At 39.8% G+C, this 13,958-nt stretch overlaps 1 protein-coding gene across 4 annotated transcripts in view; it reads right to left on the reverse strand.

The window, feature by feature from the left end:
* Nucleotides 1–13,958, reverse strand: part of NAA16 (N(alpha)-acetyltransferase 16, NatA auxiliary subunit) — a 65,446-nt gene that overhangs the window by 49,504 nt on the left and 1,984 nt on the right. For all 4 annotated transcript variants that reach the window (XR_003528698.1, XM_027649820.1, XM_027649809.1 and 1 more), the window contains exon 2: nt 1,183–1,267. Coding sequence is in view for 3 of the 4 variants with exons in the window: in XM_027649820.1 (XP_027505621.1) it covers nt 1,183–1,267 (85 nt within the window). In the remaining variant the exon portion in view is untranslated. The remainder of the gene's footprint in view (nt 1–1,182; nt 1,268–13,958) is intronic.

Here is a 13,958-nt window from a genome sequence, read left to right on the forward strand (position 1 = left end):
GCCCAGCCACAGCAATCCATCTGTTTGCCACCTTCTCACTAAACTTTTGAAATTCCTAGTCTCTGAAGCTAAGTGTGACAACAGTGCAGCTTTCCATCAGATCATTTCACTGGCTTAGTTCTGCTTCAGCTGTTCATTCCAGGCTTTAATCCCAAACTTCAAAGCCATTAGTGGCTCAGAGCCCAAGTAGTACACGGATTGCCAAGGCAGCTAGTTGTCCTGGAAAAGTTTAAGAGGCAGCAAGAGCAGGAAAGACAGATCTGTGTACAGAGATGTTACAAAAACACAAGTGCTAGTAGAGAGGAACATATCAGGTCAGAGCTGGACAAAGCAACCTAGCTTTGAGGCATCAAAACTTTTATCTCTAGGGAATTAATGAAGACAAAGAAACAGCAGACATTGATGGAAGCATGAAAAGGACTAGTCAAACATTTTGCCAAGATTTGACAACATCAAATAGGAAAACAATTTTATTGATACAGTACAGATACACTCAGTTTGGTTGCTTCAACATAAAAAACCCAAGAAAACTTTCCCTGCATCAGAAGGAAAGACTGTCTGAACCCTGTAACAGAAACCTGTAATACAGTAAGACTAGAGAAGCTTACTGAGGATGTAAATAGAAGTAAGATTTTGCTGCCCTGTTTCCCACAATACTTATCAGAACAGGATCTCTAGATTCTGTCTTCAGCTTCAAGTCTTACGAGTAACAGTGTTACACTTAACTCTGCTCCATATAAGTAGTAATTTGTATGCAGCACAGGAAATTTAAGAGTATGAACTTGAGGAAAAAAAAGGCAGATTTTTAATTTATTGGCAGAACACCTTCATGCAGTATCCAAAAAAAGGCTGGGCTTGCCTTAAATAGGAACATAAGAAAAACCCACACTAGCATTCTGACCCAGAAACCTAGAAAGGCAACTTAATTGGAAGCTCCACTGAAGTGTGCTTCCACCATATATTTTGATCTTTAACATCCCACTGCTAGGAGTTTTTGATTGAGCTACAGCGGAAACTTGGTCTGAATACACAAAGACTGAAAATCCCGAGCAATTATTCAGTCATAAGGACAGAATCACACCCTGCAACAAGCTCCTTTCTTTCGTATTAGCATGAAATAGACTGATTATACATTTAAGCTCATGACAGGAGAAAAAAAACAAATCTTGAGTCTGCAGTTACCTCCATGTTCAGCAAATTTTGGGTTAGAGAGGATCATCTTGCAGAACTTGAGTCCATTTTTGTACTGTTTTTGTTCGTAACATTTCTGTAAAAGAGGTGAAATACAATCACTGAAATGTGTTTAAAGCCAGAGTACCTTAACACACTATTACAAATGCAGCCGTTCATTCAGCAAGGTAATGGGGATCAGATCACCAACAAGCTCTAGTCAAATATGGCCATTCATATCACATTGCCTTTGTTCAGCACTCAGAACATGCAGCCAATATTCTACCTCACGGTCTACTTTTTTATTAAAAAACCAGTAATTCCTTTTCAACAGAAATAAAGGGAAGTAGCAACGTCTACTTCGATTTAGAAATTCTTAAAACGGAGAGCCAAGCTAGAAATCTTGACTCAAGAGGACTTTTGAGAAGAGTTAAGTCTTAAAGAGTCTAGACACTCCTTTCAGCATCCCATTTCCCTGGCCTAGTCACCTCCCAGAGCAAGAAATAAGACAGAAGACTTTCCTAGTTGCCAATATAGACTTTTGGAAAGAGGAGTGAAAACTGAACTAGGATAGACCAATCATAACCTCTGAAATCTCTACATAGATATCAGGGTGGGAGAATTTACCAGGTTATTAAAAAAAAATAAAATATCTAGTTTCTACCTAGCTGGAATAGTACAGCTAAGGGTTACTTTTATATTTACTTAGAATACCATTTACCTAATTACTAGGTAAACTGGCAAACAATGTGGTTCAACTGTGGAAACATATAGAAGAAACAAAACATGCGAACCCGAGTCCCTTTTCTTCTTTAGAAAGATATTACTTAAGTCAATAAGGTTCTAGTAATTTAAATCAACTACTGATCACTACAGTAGATCAATAAAACAAATTATTTAAACCAGTTAAAGGCAGGCTTGTATCAACAAACATGAAAATGATGTAAGGTCACTTAAGATTTTTAACTGCAGGAAAACCACCAAACCAGGTTTAGCTTGGCACCATTTTCAGTTAATAAGAAGTATTGTCCTGCTGTAATTTAGACAGCTATTCTCAGGAGAAACTATGTCATTGCAGTTATGTGCTTAAGTGTTTTAACAGTCTCTCATCGATCATTCCCACTCCATCAATCTTCCAGGACAGAAGTAAAATCTGTGTTAAATTAACACGGAGTGTAGTAACTCCTTTGCAGTCAGAACAGATCATTACATTGCTTTCTGGGCACAAGCAACAGAAACACGCCTGGGCTCACTTTTGAGTAATCAGCTAAGGTGACAAAACAAGGGTCCCCCTCCAATCTGTGAGGAAGGGCTTAACTGCAGACAGTTTTTAAGTTCTTGTTGCCTGAAACTCAAGACACCTGCAGTTAACCATGACCAAGTGCAAAACAAATCATAGAATAATTTAGGTCAGCAGGAACCCTTGGAGGTCATCAAAACCACCTCTCAAAAAATAAAAAAAAAAAAAAAGAGAGAGAGAGCTAACTTTGATAGTAGATCAGGTTGCTCTGCCTGACTGACTTATGGCAGGATGGCCACAGGGTTCCCATTAAAGGCAAATAGTTATACTGTGGGAATTAACATCTAAACAAAAGCAACAGAAGAGCTTTGAGATTTTTTTTTAACTGAGAACTAGCTTCCACACCTTATCTGAAATAATGCCAGTTGTGGCAAAACTTGGAGTCCCTTCTAGGAGAAGGTCAAATTTTCCCATTCATCTACTTGCTTTGTTAACATAAGCTGCTTAATACAATTTTTTAAAGAATCCTAGGAAAATAGCAAGAATGCTCCAACTACGCTTTCTAAACAGGTAAGCCTAAAAATAACAGAATAGTGAACATTGATCACAATTCTGCAACTCTTGCAAGTTGAGTGAAACTCCAAATATACAGCAGTGCTTAACCAGAAGCTATTTGAGTCAAGTGTGCACTTAAAATAGATCCATTATCCTTGTTCTGACATTTTTATCCAATAGAATTCAGTTTCAGGCACTGAATTTAAGATAATTATAGACAAATGTGATTTTTGGAGAACAGACAAAATCACATTTTCCAAAGCCCAGTAGATGAATGGGAGAGAGAAATAAATGCACTCCACATTGAGAGGAAGACTAAGTTCAATATTCACAGGTTTTTTGGCTTGCTGGTAAGACAACCAGCATACTTTGTTTAGGTTGAGAAAAGACCTCTAAGATCATCAAGTCCAACCTTTAACCCAGTATTGCCAAGTTCACCACTAAACTATATCCCTAAACGCCACATCTAACATGCCTTGTAAATACCTGCAGGGTTGGTGACTCAACTGCTTCCCTGGGCAGCCTCTTCCAATGCTGGAGAACCAATTCAAGTGAAGAAATTTTTCCTCATATTCAGTCAACCTCACTCGGTGCAATCTGAGACCATATCTGTCTTGTCCTGTCTCTTGTTACCTGGAGAAGAGGCTGATCTCCACTTTGCTACAGCCTCCTTTCAGGTAGCTGTAGAGCGTCATAAGGTCATCCCCAAGCCTCCTCTTCTCCAGGCTAAATAATCCTAGTTTCCTCAGACTCATAAGAATATACTTGTACTCATAGTGCTTGTCAATAAACAGTTTAGCCCAAAACCAGACACAAAGCATTTCTTGACCACCTGCTTGTCAAAAGACAGTCTGACTACAGAAACGTAAGGAGTATGAAATACAACTTTGTGCATTCCATGCTTATCGGTCAAGTCTTGCTGGTTAATCAAAAGGTGACTTACTAGCCCCAGTGCCTCCAAATACATATATGCACATGCATTTGGAAATAAGTTCTGTATTTATAACAATACATTAGCTTAAAAGTATACCAATACAAAAGGGCTTTGCTCAGCAATACAAATTATTTGTCTTTCATCATATATACCTACACACATGCACACCCTGAAAGGCTGACAGATTCAGTTACATGGACAAGCTCTTAAAGCATCCAAACCTCATGAATGGACTACTTTCAAACTTCTGTCTGTCAAAAAACTACAGATGAGCACACTATGCTCCATCTGCAATTTGTTTACAGGAGACCAGAGTTAAATGGTATATGATACTATCTCGTTTTGTAGTACAGATGGGTATTTCAGAGATGAGAAGCCTGGTGTCTCCATACATGTTCTCAAGTCTTTTTAGTAATCAGGGCAAATGTAGCTAAAATGTATGCACTAGTATCTGTTCTACTACATTAAGTCTTTGGTTTAGTAAAAGCTCAAGCTAACATGCTGGGTTGGCTTTTTTTGTTGTTTGTATTTTTAAACTACCTTTATGTGATGCTCTCCATCACCCTTTTATGGCAATCATTTCCTGCTAAAACTAAAGCCAAATCATGAATGTTTACACACTTGAAACCTCAAAAGGAGATTTTGGCAAGGCCAAAGTGTTATCCAGAACTCTTGCTACCAGATGCTCCTGGAAGGATGTTACCCCCTCTGGCAAAAATCTCATAATTATTTATTTCCTTTCTCAACACCAACTCGAAGATATCATCTACATGCATACTTTGCCATACAATTAAGCTACACATAATTTTTGTACTTTCAGGGGAGTATCAAGTGCCTCTACAAAGATGTCAAATAGGAATTGCATCCAAGAAGTAACTATGACTGTAAAGGTAAAAAGTAATAGTAACAAGAATAAAACAGAAAAACTTTACAAGAAACTAAAGAAGAAACTTTATTCCTGTATTACAGTGCTTTGCTGCTTCTACTTAAGGAACTGCCAGTCACAAATTCTAATTTATTTTTTTGCATGATGTCATTTTTTTAAGGACATAAACACTTCCACCCTTCAAACAGACAAACCCCCCTTTGTCTACTAAATATAAACAGAATCAGGGATCTGAATCACTCACTAACATCACTTATAAAACAGGACTTCACATATCACTATTCAGTCACATGTTATTCACATGTACATTAAGTGGAACTGTTTATAACATCAGGTTAATAAAGAGATTCTTTTACGAACTACATCTCCCTAGACAAAGCATTTGCTACTTCAAGAAAGGCCTTGCATTTAGAGAACAGCTCCCTGTTTCACATACTGAAGCCATAGTTTAAAACACAGTTTGGCAATTTTGTGGCTGAAGAACATCTCATTATGGTCCTGAGATATTAACACTCACTTCTGAGAAGTCCTCTAACAAAATAAAAAAATCTCAACTAGCTACTCAGAGACTGCAGCAACCCTTCCTCACTTCATGGCCCTGAATGTACTACTGCCCCTGAATGTACTGAAATGACATTTCATAAATCATTTTCATGTGAAGGCTGGATAAAAGGTGGTATCCCATTCAAAGAATGAGGACAGCTATCACATCAAACCAAACAGCAGTGTTAAACACAGCACTCAGGCTTCCTTGACCAACTTAAATGTTTTACTAATTTTAAATTATTTAAGATGGTCTGTGACTAACAAAGCTGCAGTGAAGAGGGTCAATCCAAATTTTCCACTGACTTGTCTCATGGTGAGCAAGTGTAAAGGGGGCTTATAAGAAAGACAGGGACAACTTTTTAACAGGGCCTCTTGTGACAGGACAAGGGGTGATGTTTCTACACTAAAAGACAGTCAATTCAGACAAAACATAAGAAAGAAATATTTTACAATATGGATCGTGAAACACTGGACAGGTTGCCCAGAGGAGTTACATATGTCTCCTCCCTAGAAACATTCAAGGAGCTCTCAGCAACCTGATTTAGTTAAACATGTCACTGTTTATGGCAGAGGGGTTGAACAAGATGGCCTTGAAAGGTCCATTCCAAGCCAATGTACAATTTCTTTAAAAACAATACCACAATTTAAAAATTGGTTTTGCTGTCTCCTGACAAGAACTTATCAAACACAAAATCCAAACCATTGCCAACATTTTAACACTATTCTCAGATCCTCCTGTACAGCTCACATTCTATTCATATAGGTCTGCACATCAATAGGCTGCCTTGCCAGAAATGTGCTGCAACATCAGAACCAGTAGTGTGAAAAGTAGGACTTTCAACTGGTTTAACTGCTTTTTACATGGCTGAATAAATACAGCTTCAAGCTTTATTAGAAGAATATAGAATAGGAATATTAGGTCGGAAAAGACTTCTAAATCACCAAGTCAAACTGCCAAGTCCACCAACCATGTCTCTAAATGACACATCTACGTGCCTTGTAAGTACCTCCAGGGTTGGTGACTCAACTACTTCCCTGGGCAGCCTCTTCCAATGCTAAATGACCCTTTCAGTGAAGAAATTTTTCCTCATATCCAATATAAACCTTCCCTGGTGCATCTTGAGACCATTTCCCCTCGTCACATCACTTATTTCCTGGGAGAAAAGACCGACCTGCACCTGACTGCAGTCTCCTTTCAGGTTGCCATAGAGTCACCCCTGAGCCTCCTTTTCTCCAGGTAAAACAGACCCAGCTCCCTCAGCCACTCCTCATAAGACTCCTTTAAGTTAATCTTCCATGCTACTGTACTTCCATATAATCCTGCTTGCAGACCTCTCAGCACTTGAAAGTTTCAACATTCTTCTTGCCAGGTAGTGTCTTCACTCCTGTTGCCAAGATTCTGGTATAAAACTTGGTGGGGGGGGGGGTGGTGGCAACACCTAAGAGTAGTTTAAAAAAAATTAAATCAATACAATCAATACAGCAACATCAGCACACTGTCAGTATTCTTAATTGGCATTTAACACTGGGACCTTTTAAAAAGCCTTCCTTGTTTTATTGCACATCTGTAAAACAATGCCATTTGCACCTAATAGATAATCTATGTTTTTCACTGATAAAACTAGTTGCCCAAGTACCTTTGTTAGATTTCAGGCAAAACTCACTATATAATGTTTCTACGCTAATAAATAATAATTACTAAATTTTTCACCAATTTGATTGCAAGGTCTGTCAGTAAATTGTTTGAACTATATACGGTAAGGTTCTGAAAGAGTTTGGCATGTTGGAAATGCTTCTCATATCACAAAATATATGGGTACTATATAATACTGATACAGGAAAAGAAAGCATCATGATAACCACTGAAGTCCAGAGACAGACTAGGGACCTCTGGATGATGTTTCCCAAACAGCAATCCTCTCCACACTGATTTCAGTTCACTGATGTTTCTGAGAATGAAAAATAAAAACAACTATCAGCTGGAAGGGGCTTCAGCTCATGAAGGCCAAAAAAGCCCTCCCACAGCATCTTAGACTTGTAGTCCCAGGACAACACTTCCAGTGTAACAACATGTTCTTCCACCCATTTCCCATGCCTGGGCTGGTTTAAAAGTAAATTGGCAGGAGAAATGAACCCAACTCGAGAGATTACAAAACAGAGTTACAATTTACTAAAAAGAGTAACATAAATACAATTATACAGAGAAAACTTGGTTTGAACCCCCGAAGACAGATGGATAACCCAGCACCCTGGGACAAGAACAGAACAGTGTTTCTTAGCCCCTGTGCTGAGAACCACGTGGCCCCCGTGGGTGCAGAGCAAAAGGAAAGGAAAATCTGTTGGTTTGGATGATGGTCGGCGTTCTGTTGAGGTAATGACTGCAGTCCTGTCGAGAGTCGGAGTCGCATTCCTGTTGGAGTTTTGGTCCTCGTCTTGATCCGACAAGTGGTACCAGAAGTCCCAAATCCCAAAGTTTATATATGCTCAAATTCAGGTGGGAATGCCCAGGACAGGGAGTTTCAGTATGAGTGATTTAACTCTGTGAGTCATGGGATATTTTTGGAATCTTTGATGGTCTAGGTCATTGCAGCTGCCTATAATGCCAGTCCAATATGGCCCAATAGCAGAGATGACCCCTCAGGCTGGGTGTGAAGGTGCAATGCCTCCCTAGAGGGGAGTTATCTCAGCTGAGTCAGTGGTGTGAAGACAAAGAAACATTCCCCTGCCTCACAGCATTTTTTAACACCCAGCTTGTAGCCTGAGGTGTCAGGTGTGCCCTGGGCAGCTGCTACAAACAAGCCATTTATTAACAGTCTATCAGAAATTACATAGAGGGTGCAGAATATACAGTTTTGGTTATAGTCACACAATGATAAACTGATCCCAACCCCTGTAACTAGGACAATGCCCAACAGGTATATTACACATGCACAGACAGCCCCACCATCTGCTGCTAAGAGCTGTTAACCTTATCAGCTGAAAGAAAAAGAGGAAAGCAACTTAGATATATCCTTTCTCACTTCAATCCTCAAAATGGACAGGCCACATCGTTCTTCCCCAGACTCAGGGACTTAGCAATGCAGAACAGTGCTGAGTCACATCACAGACAGTGGTGTACAAACAGAACAAGCTGCCAGTATTAAATGTGGTAACATTTTCATCAAAGTACTAATGTCACAGTAATATCTAAGCTTTCACTATCATGATTCTCTGTATACAACAGAATAGTTTCCTTTAACCAGCTTTTCCCAATTATTTAAGTTCAAATCTACAGAAAACACAAAAACACCACCACCTGCATTATGTACAATAACAGTTGTAATCACTGCTGTCTGTATTCTTTATTATTGGCAGAATAAAACTGATGTATTTATTATTTGAAAGAACATGTATGATAAGAGAATGTTGTTTCAATATTTACTATCATAGACATCTTTAAAAGCCCTATAAACGATACCTCTTTTAAAAGGGGAAGCTATGATCAATAAGCTTGCCCTAAATTAAGACCAAGCCTAATTTCGTGCTGCGCACACACTCAATACTACTTGAATCCCTAGAATATCCTTTGCTTCAAAAGGGCAGAAACAAGAGAACATAGAGCAGAAAGAGCTCTTTCTGAGTAGTTAACATCTGTAACTTTGTCACTACTTGAGGCAGTAGAGTTCTCTACTGTTCATGAACATGCACGTGCCTCTGCAAAGCATAACAGCAACACTAGAAACTAGACCCTGTCACATATTTTTCATTAGTTTTCAATCTGCACTTGGTGTAGAAGTACTGGAGAGACCCATCTGCCACATTTCCTGGGATGAACTGCAATTTGCCTAGCAAGAACTCAGACCAAGCAGGTGGCTCCACAAGCTAGTGGAACTGCATCTGTGAGCAGTTAAGTAAATTAAACCGTGAACATCAGCACTGTTTTGTGGGACTCGATACATACACTCAAAAATAAACATCAGGCTTTAAAAGTTATGCTTTTATTTAGACATCTTAAAGCAAGTTCAAGACAATTACCAGTGTAAACTTCCAATTTCATCTCAACATCCCATACTCAATTACACAGTGATTCAGACAAAAAGTTGCATGAATTATACAGATTTGTCCAGAAAGATCAGACCCACCTGGTAAGATACAAGTGCTGGATGCATAAACAGACCCTTATGAGCAAGAAGTGCATTGTTGCAGTTCTTACAGAATGTTCAGCCTCCAGCTATTTGTATCTCACCAATCCTCTGATTTGTGTGTGTAAAGGGTGTACCTTTACACACACAAAAAAAGCAGTTGCCCACACACATCCCCTGTGGCATCCAAACCTCTTCTTAGCTAATACATCATGCAGCAAAGAGTTCCACAGTATAACTACCTTTTTGCTAAGAACTTTTTGTGAGAGCCTGCTACTCTGCAGCCACTATTTCTACCAAAATAAAAAGTAAGCATGATAGCTTGAACATAGGTAAGACCCCCCTTTTTTTTTTGTCTTATTTTGAGATCGCCCCCCCCCCCCCCAGGAGCTGGGGGGCCTACAGGTGATTTGGTGCCAGGGCAGTTTTCCTTGGAGGGCCAATCACCGCTTGTCTTGTTCACTCCTGCTGAAAAATCAGATATACACAACCGGGTGGAAGTTGTTGGCAATCAGTCTGTCTGGCTGCTGTTGTGTCTGCTGCTGTGTGTGTGTGTGTGTGTGTGTGTGTGAGAGAGAGAGAGAAAGCCAGGAGTAGCAGGGCCCCTTCCTTTCCCCTCCAGGGGAGAGGGGGCCCTGTGGCCCACAACTCTGCCTAAGCCAGGGTTGGAGGCATCACTGTTGGAGGCAGTGTGTTTGTTGTGAGGAAAGAGACTCACAACATAAGGTAAGTGGCAGAGAGAGAGGCAGGCCTTGCAGCCAAGCCCTCTTTCCCCCCACCACCTTTTGCAGTTAGACTGCAGAGGGGGGCCTTCTTTTATTCCTCTCACTGTAAAGTGGAGGAGAGGCTCAGCATTGGAGCGGAGCCAAGTGGACGGGCGGAATGCAGCCCGGTGCCAGGGAGATAACCCCAGGTGAAATTGGAGATGGACCTGAGACAGGCCCGGAGGATGTCCTTGCAGTGATTTAAACAGAGGGCAACCAAAAACTCAGAGGAGGAATGAAGATTCCAGGAGGCGTATGTACGATAAGCTGACTGAACTACAGCAGCACAGAACCGAAGTCTGAGAGAGAGAGAATCACACAGCAGAGATGGCACAGAACCAAGGAGAAAGGACTCAGAGCTATCTTCTTGGACTTCGTGAGGAAGAAAAGACTTCAGCGAACAGTTGGAGGTTGGTGGGGGAACCTGAACACTCCCATGAGAGAGAGACTGGGTACCCATCAGCCCTGAAGGGCTTTTTCCTGGACTAAATTGAAAGAGAAGCTTAAAAGGACTGACAGAAGTGTATAATATTATATATATAGCTGCTTTTAGTTTGTACAGTATTTATTGTGTAGAATAAATGTATATACACTTCCCCTTTCCCCTACAGAAGCCTCTTGCTTAAAAGTTTTCCCTTCAGAAAGTTTATCTCTGTTGAGATAAAATTGTGGGAAAGGGTGGGGGAAGCCTGGAAATTGGATTTTGGATTTTTATGGTGGCTCAAACCACCACACTTCTCCAGATTGCTCATAACTTCTGCATCTTCTGTTCTTCTGTTTGGTAATTTCATACTTACCTCCTTCTTCTCAGGAGGCTTGGGAGCAGGACCAGGGGAAAGAGCAAAGCACACAACACTGCAAATGTACACTTGCAATGTACTGGAGCAGTGGCATAACAGCGTTTTTCTTTTCCCAGGATTCAGTGGTTTTCAACTACTGCATAAGAAAACTCTTTTAACAGAACCTCAAATATCCCTAAAACTGCCAATCTTAGAGGCAATCCATCTTACAGCCCACAGCAGGTCCGCATTAAATTAGGATTTCCAAATCATTTACAACCAATTTTACTTGTTATGACTCAACTTACTCCAGAAATGTGAAGTACTTCTGCATATTTGCAGGTGGCCTTCACTGTTTGTGCACTGAATAGTTCAGTACAACTGAACTCTTCTTGCTATTCAGTGCTATAACCACCACCAATTAGGAAAAATATCCAGCACAAGGGGAATTAACTCTGAAAAATCACCATTTTTTAAAGGAAAATTCCTGTATGAAGGTCCAGAGTGAAGAAACAACCAGCATCATTCCATAGAAGCCTGCTTTATGAGCCTTTCATGACAACCTTCACAAACTCCTTTTGAAAAATTAAAACAGGAATATTTACTTAGGATAAAGTCTTCTCCAAATCAGACTCTCTCAAATTACTGACAAATATGTAGTCTCATCTTCCCTTATGAAAGTCTTACTAACTATAATCATTAGTCTGCTCTCTATCCTCCACAACTCTCATATTAGAAGAATGCAGCTGGTCAGGCATCCTCACCACCTCTCTTCAAAGTTCATATCAAGGAAATGGCCTGCACTCTTCCTAGGCTGCCCGTCCTTAGCAGCACAAGAAACAACCACACCACTGATCAGTCTTAGAAGTTACACCAAGAAGACTTTACCTGACTGCTCCACACTCCTCTCTCTAAAGGAAGGCATCTTTAATGACTTCAAACACCCACTACTCCAGTGGTGGATTACAATGGCTACCTCAGATATGTTATTCATCTCATTTGGGAGGCACAAATTAGCATAACAACATACCTTCACAATTATTGAGTTTAATAGTTCCGTAACTCCCCCACATCATTACTAGGAGACTGATTATTTGCATGCTTATAATCCATTATTATTTAATTAAATAAAAGCTTAAAAAAGCTCTTAGAATTCTACAAATGAGAATTAATTTAATTAACTTCTACAAACACTTGTATATTTATATTTTATCAAAGAATAAATTTCATAAGATTATTGAAGAAATTACGGAACAAAAAGGATACCACAGAGAAGTTAAACAACTCCTCAGATAGGGCACTTTAAATAACTGCTAAGATCTCCTCACTTCAGAAAATGGAAATTACAGGCAGGAACAAGTCACTGCTGCAAAGGGATATACTTGTGAACTTTTTGTGTTTTATTACTTGAAGTCAACTGCAATTAAAACAGCAAACCTTATTTGATGCAACAACAATAATTCACTAAGAAATCAAAGGATTAGTTATTTACAGTCATGATACTGTCCTCAGTTATTAGACATGAAACAAACATCAGGTAAGACCTTATACTGTGTGTTACCTGGGGACACCAATAGTTACTAGAAGACACTAAGCATTCCTTAAAAATAGAAACAATTTGGCAAGTAAGCCAAGAAAGTACTACAAGAAACCCAAGGCTTTTCCCTAAAGCACTTATAAAGACTACTAACTGTACTCTATCCAGACAGAGCTGATTTGATTCCATAAAGCCAATGTTTAAACTAACTCTAAGATTAGACACAGTTTACAATCTGGATTCTAGGGTGAAGGGGGGGAAAAAAAAAATAATCAAAGCAGCTTAAATGCAAACACACTCTCAAGGCAAGCTTACAAATCTATTTTAAATACAAAACACAGAAGATCTGCCTAAGCTTACCAGAGGTAAACACCCAATACACATTACCAAACTTCAACCCTAACAAGAAACATTTCTAAGTTACCACCAGTATGTGTTTTAGATTGCATCTGCCCCATTAACTAAGGAAATCACCTGAGCTGAAGTCTGATTTTAGATGGCAAGAAACACACCAGCATTCCTGTATTAATTCTTGTTTATGATGCCTTTCTCTTTCCATGACAGGGGAGTAATACTTCAGATACTTCATCCATGCTTTCTCTGAGACTGAGAAGTGGAAGATAAAAGCTTGAAGCTGCTCAGCCCCTTCATCTCGAACAACATCACACCTGCAAGCACCAGCAGATCTTCCAGGGCAAGAGCAACTAGTCTGAGAAAAAGTCTCTGCAGAAGAGTCTTAGTCCAAGCCTAAGAAACAAAACAGACTTGGAAGTCAGGACAGCAAAAGAAATGAGCTCTAGCACTACCTCACAGTACTCCTGAGCAAACAGAACTATTACCTATGCTACAGTTGCTATTACTTCCCTAATCACCCAACTGCTAGTTTTAAGTCAGCTTCTTCAAGCACTGCCAAGCATGCATGCACACAAACTGATGTGGCTTAGAGACTATTTACTCAGCTTCTTGAGCAGACTTCACAGCTTCCTCTGAACTCCAAGAGGCCACAACACTCAGGGCAGCTCTGTCAGCTTGGTTGTGGGCATCTTGTTCAGACCGTTGATAACCTGTCTCATATGTTACATACACACACCACGTCACTCACTCTGAAGTATTTCTAATGCTCTCCAAATGAGTTTCCCATTTCACAACTGCTAATTCTCTGCAGAGCATTCATAAAAACACTTAAGTCTTAATATATGAGTACAGTTTCCTTGCATCTGTTCCATTTCATTAAATCACTACATGCTTGTAAGGCCTTATTATACAGCCGCCCACATAATCCCCCAAAATGCCCCCAACTTTTGAAATTACTAGGGATGCTACGGGCATTTTAAGTATTCTGGCAGTGCCAAAGTAAGTAAGAGCTGGATCAGTTAAAGAGCCTTTAGCACCACAAGCTATACTACTACATTAAAATACTGAGACA

The sequence above is a fragment of the Corapipo altera genome, unplaced genomic scaffold (assembly GCF_003945725.1).
Source record: "Corapipo altera isolate COAL_440 unplaced genomic scaffold, ASM394572v1 0, whole genome shotgun sequence".
Classification (NCBI taxonomy): domain Eukaryota; kingdom Metazoa; phylum Chordata; class Aves; order Passeriformes; family Pipridae; genus Corapipo; species Corapipo altera.